The 6,000-nt window shown below is 42.6% G+C and overlaps 1 protein-coding gene across 1 annotated transcript in view; it reads left to right on the top strand.

Moving 5' to 3' along the window:
- The first annotated feature begins 873 nt into the window (after nt 1-873).
- ush2a (Usher syndrome 2A (autosomal recessive, mild)) overlaps nt 874-6,000 on the top strand; it is a 213,367-nt gene continuing 208,240 nt past the window's right edge. The window contains exons 1-2 of the mRNA XM_053509206.1: nt 874-1,349; nt 3,364-3,529. Of these exons, the coding sequence (XP_053365181.1) occupies nt 874-1,349; nt 3,364-3,529 (642 nt within the window). The remainder of the gene's footprint in view (nt 1,350-3,363; nt 3,530-6,000) is intronic.

Below are 6,000 nucleotides of genomic sequence, written 5' to 3'. Positions count from 1 at the left end.
TGAAAATCTGCTTTCCAGTCTGGAATTGTGTTTGTCCTCTTGTCAGTCATTTTAGTGTAAGACACACCCCCAACCCCTATACATCATCATGAATTATTATACAAAAAATATTTATTTGTGTATGATACGTCAGGTTTTGTTAAAGGTAACTGTACTGTAATGTACTGAGCCACTATATATTTTAGCTAGGGTCCTTTGTTCAGATTAAGTTATTTGTCACATGTACATTACATTTTACAAATGTGAATATTACACTGTTAGGAAACTGGGGTCAGAGCGCAGGGTTAGCTTGGCAGTACTAAGGCTTCAACCCCCAACCTTCCGATCAGTCATCCAGAGCTTTAACGCTGTTCTCTCATAGCATACATGGAGGAAAACTAGGGGTAAAATAAATACATAAATAAATAAATAAATAGATCTTAGTTAGATTCACCCGTGTAACCTAAACAGTCCTGTTTTTTCAGCCAATGCTTCTTTAAAATAAGTATTTGGCGAAACAAGGTGGCTCTCTTGTGCACATTTTTTGTTTAAATTTGGTCACTTGTACAGAGATTCCTTTTTATTATTCATTTCACTGTGATATATCACTCGCACCTGCGGTAGTTGCAGTAATGCGTGTCCGTGCAGCCCGGGCCCAGATTCTGAAAGCCATGGGCAGTTTTAAGAAGTTTTCCCTCTCCTTTCTCTGTTTTGTTCTGTAGGTCTTCCAAAGAGACTGTCACGGGACAAATCCTAGCTATCATGTGAGGGCTTTGGCCTCCTCTGTGACATTGTGCTATTAAGCTACCTTACCTTTCTCAAGGAAAGAAAATGTCATTCCAAGCATGACCGATCATTATTTATTTAACACTGAGACGCTTTTCAATGCCAAGCATGTTTTGGTTCCCTGAGCACAAAGGGACGATGTTATTCCTGTACACCCTGGGTGTTATCGCAGCCCTCGGCTCAGTCGCAGCTCAGGGCTCTTTCCCCAAACTGGAGAATATCGCAGCCTACAAATCTGTTAGTGTGGCACCGAGTGAGGCAACATGTGGCATGCCAGAACGCAGCACCTTCTGCCAGGCCGCCCGCACTCAGGATGACCTCCTGACCTGCTCCCAGCAGTTCTGCATCCAGGAGTGTCCGTATCGCTCGTCCACACCACGCTATACCAACCTACTCGACTGGCATGCGGACGCATGTCTGAAAGGTGAGAGCCAGGATTTGCGCCCGGGCTCCGAGACTGGATCTGTGAGCTTCGTGTTTCGAAACCAGAGTGCCTGCTTGGCTTCTCAGGCTGCTCCAAACCTGGGACAAGCAGGATCATTTACCATAACAGTTTGGCTGAAACCTGAAGAAGCCTCTGTAATGTAAGTAGACTCGTCGCTGGAACCTTTTCACTTAAGCACCTAACATGATAGACACAAAGCATTTGCTGTCACTTTAGAACTAATATCTTAGCTAATAGGTCAGATCCGTTTCTCTTCACTGACTTCAAATGTTAAGAGAGGTTCAGAATTCGAACTGAATCCCCAGAAGCTTTCTCATTTGTTGTACCAACAGAATAGCTTTTTTTTCTAGTGTCCTTTCCTGTGTGCCAAAAAAGCTAGAAAAGAATAAACCTGAGAAGATCAGCACGTACTCCAAGGTTGTGGAACTATATTATATGTGCACCTGAAAACAATAGACCACATGCTGGTGCTGATAAGTCACTCTGTGCGGCGTTGGTTTGAATGTAATTTGTAATATGCTGTCTTGTCATGTTGGGAGGGAAACAGCGCCTCATTTCCCCTCCCCTAGTCTGCCCCAAACAAGACCAGCTGTGGCCAGGTTTAGATCAATGAAACGAAATTGCTGCAGTGTTTTCTGAGCTCTGGCACGGAGAAAAAAAGGAGTAGCATCTCAAAGGCCACTTTGTGTTTTTTTTTTTTTTGGTTTGTTTTTTTTCACGGCCTAGGAAATGATATAGTTGAAAGTGAGTGATAGGATGAAAGGACAGAGAGAGAGAGAGAGAGAGAGACTCATGAGGAACAACTACTGCTTGGACATTTTAGATCAAGTGTAAAGGATGAAAAGGGAGACAAGTCGCAAGGCGTGTGGTATCGAAAAAATAAATAATTGAGTCGGTTCAACTGGTGCGAGAAAGCCTAGAATTCTCGCCCTGAAGTGGCAGCGGCTGTGACAACTAGCGTACATGTTGATTAATTTTCTCTTAGTGAATTAATGGGACTGTGTTTAATATCAACTGGAGCAGCATGCGCGGGAACATGACATAAAAATATGCAGCACAGCGACTTGCTTCAGAAACGCTCGCCTTGGTGAATGCTAAAGTGCTGGCGTTTCCCCAGCGGAGAAGCGCGGCCTAATTGCAAGTAGAGCATGCAGGAAAGTGTGGCTTGCAGGTGAGGCGGCTGGCACTCGAGGACCAGACCCGACTCGAACGCAAAACATGTTGCGTTATGATTTATTGGATGTGGTGGCCCGTGTTCGTAAACGCTCCCGTTTCCTCTGTAAAATGTTAGTAATGGGATTTCATTTGACGGTAAATGAGGAGGATTTGGAGTAACAAGGAAAAGGCAAATGCAAAATATTGATACAAGGAGCAAACATGTCAGAGTGATGCCCGTTTCAGACACCGGTGCGTTTCTTAGTAAAAAGCCGCCGCAGGATTATAACTGGTCGTCAGAGCTCTGTTTAGTGTTTATTTACAGTACGGTCAGTACAACCTCTTTATGTCAGAACTGGACAAAACATTAGCCATGAGACAGTCAGACATGAACTGAATCTGGGGGATAAATTTGGGATTTTAGAGCAACAGAGCTTTAATCAGGGGACGGAGGAATAGAAAGTTAAGTTGTGTGTTGCCTCTTATTTATTTCTTCCTTCATAACACAACAACCTAATTATTTAATAAAGTAAAGAGTTGATTTGTTTATGATTTTATAAATCTTTCTTTGGCCTCAGACTATACAAGCGTTGTTCGTGTCAAAGCGGGACTTTTGATAACAGTACAGAATAACAGAACACATTCCTGAGAGTAAAATCTCCTTTTATTTCTCTATATAATCCCCTGATACACTAATGCACTTATCCCAATGTTTCACTAGTGTTTGTACACCATCGAGGGAGAAAGTTCTCTCTGGACACCAGAGCCGTGATCAGACTGTCTGCTTTACACCTGAAACGCCGGCCTCCCAGGAACTCCTTTAACATCTAAATCATGTGTCAATCACTTTTATGCCTTTATTCATCAGAAATTTCATAATTTGTAAAATTAGCTGTTAAAGTCAAGGTTTGTTAGAGGAGTGTGTCCACAGAACAGTGACTATGCATCATTTATACATTTCATTATTTATTTTAATTGCGGATCTTCTCCATGGACAGGACTGTTTTTGAGAAGAGGAGCATGGACCGGCTGGTGTTTCTCCTTACGGTGACAGAAATGGACGTCCAGTTCCAGTACAGCGTTTCAAGTGGCCAGAACCTCTCCATAACCATAAGCTCTGCAGGTCACATCCGAACAGGAGAGTGGACACACGTGGCCTTACAGGTAGGATGTACAGGATATTTGTACAGTGCTGTTTCCTCTGACTGCTCGTCAGGTCATTAAGAGAGCGTAGCAAATTTCCGACCCCACAAACTGAGGGACGTCGCACCGTTTGTGGCGGAGCTGACGAATCGTTCTTGGCACGGGCTATCAAATGCCTCAATCTGCTCGATCCGACCTCATCTACAAGGCGGCTGTGGCGGGCACTAATCCTTGTCCATCCATATTCTCAGTAATTAGCCGGCAGAGGTTATTGATATTAATATCGCATCAGAAAACCCGCAGCAGGTTCACACTCAACCCGTGTCACAACAGATTTCCGACCCGGATAAGATGCATGAACGGAAGGTGTTAATTACAGGGGTAAACATCTGTTTTCTCACAGCTGCAGGGGCATCGAGGGCAGGGAACGAGAGTGCAGCCTTCTTTCACGTCCTTCTCCGCATAAATATTGCAGAAACCCGACAGATCACTTTATAACCGAGTTCACGTGGATCCGCCTGTGTAAAGATGCCGGAGCGCGTGTCCTGCGATAACGTTTTTGTTTAGCGTGAAAGTAATTTCCTTTGCTTTTATTCTGATGCAATTCCAGGTCATTGGTGGTAAAGAAATGATTGATATGCACCGTGATGTTTCTTAATCAGCTTCAGAAACCTTTTTATGCCTCTGAATTCCTTTGCACAGACAGGCCCATGAGTCTCCGAGCCCCGGCGTTGTTCAGCATTGTAAGTGAGTGGCAGTATCTATGTGTTGGTAAATGAAAGAGAAGAAAAGGGATGAGAGAGATTGGGACATCATCAGCATTGTAAGCGAATGGAGAGGTCCGTCTGCAGAGAGCATTATCTTTCAATAGCAGTGATTATTGTGGCTTTAAATTGCGCTCGTTCCGATTATGAATAGCAGGCTGACTTCTGGGACTGAAAATATTATTATGATAATAAGATCCTACCCACAATTCATAGGTAATAAGTTCCCTGCTGGGTGTCAGCCGTGGCTCGGGCCCGTAGATCTATCTTAGCTGCCCAGTTGGGCTTTTCATCTCCGGGCTAACTAGTGTATGAAATGGAGAAAATGGGCCTATCTTCAGCCATTTGCTCTGTGTGGTGCCCTGTGTGCAGTCAGATTTAGACAACAATTCAGAATTGACTTTTTGTAGTGAGATACCGCTGCGCTGATCCTGACGTCCCTGTCTGTGAGCGCAGCTTTAACAATGGCCGCATGTGGACATCGTTTTATTTCGAATAGAGTATACACTCTGATGTACGGATCAGCATGTTGTGAAATAACGGATCATAAAGGCTGTTTTGATTGATTCTTTTTATAATCAGTTAGTTGGCTGTTTCGATATCATGTAGCACCTTAAAAAAAATTTTTTTACAAAAAAGTTTTTTTTTTATCATTTATAATATAATATATAGTCACTGGCCACATTAATAGGAACACTGTAGGAACTGGGTTAAAGCTGTGCAATGTTTTGCCTTCTATTGTATGTTAAAAACACAAGTTCACAGTCAATGATATAAATAATCATGTTTAATAATCTCAATAAAGACCAATATAAGCAGCCCTAACCTGTATTCGTCTAGCTCAAATAAGTCCTTTAAAGAGTAAAAGGGATTAAATTGCTGCACTGTGATTGGCTGATTGAATGTGCAGGTGTACATATGTACAGGTGTACTTTATCCTTATGAAGTGGACAGTAGCTCCACAACCGTAAAGTATTCGTTCGTCACAGTCATCCGGAGATCGTGAGTTCACGTCCAATCACGCAGTCGGGCTTCCAAAGAGCGGATTAGTAATTGGCGACACTTGGCCAATCACGAGCGTCTGTGAGCTCATGCAAGTGGACGGGATGGACAGCGCTTTCCCCCAAGTCTGTTATGTTGCATGAGCAGCAGTTTGAAAAGATGCAGCCAGGTGCCAACACATATCACAGAGGAAGCATGTGATTTATCTTCACTCTTCACTCTGACGCGAGAGCGCCCTAACAAAAACTGAGTAAATGAGGAGAATCTGAAATAAATTGGGCAATGAGGAACAGGGAGCCAGTGGTGGTTCAGTCGGTTAAGGCTGTGGGTTACTAATATCTACTACTACTGGATTACTGATTAGATGGTCGGGGGTTCCAACCCCAGCAACACTAGGCTTCTTAACACTGTCTGCTCCAGTGGGCGCTGCATCCTGGCTGACCCTGGGCTCTGACCCCAACGTCCTAACGGGGTGTGGCAAAAAAACTAATTCACTGTGCTGTAAGGTACGTAATATTATGTAATAATAATAATGATAATAATAATATTATACAAAAAAATATATTTTTGTTTTTATATGACTTTCCTGAATAAAATTGTATTTTATTTCGCTTTAATGTTTCTGTAAATATGACAAGGAATTTCTAGTTTAAATAGCTTTAATACATTGTGATTGAAATAAGACTAAGTTAAATTAAAATAATCTGTTAATGGAATATAAAAATT

The sequence above is a fragment of the Clarias gariepinus genome, chromosome 13 (assembly GCF_024256425.1).
Source record: "Clarias gariepinus isolate MV-2021 ecotype Netherlands chromosome 13, CGAR_prim_01v2, whole genome shotgun sequence".
Taxonomy (NCBI): domain Eukaryota; kingdom Metazoa; phylum Chordata; class Actinopteri; order Siluriformes; family Clariidae; genus Clarias; species Clarias gariepinus.
This window is presented reverse-complemented; position numbering and strand designations above follow the sequence as displayed.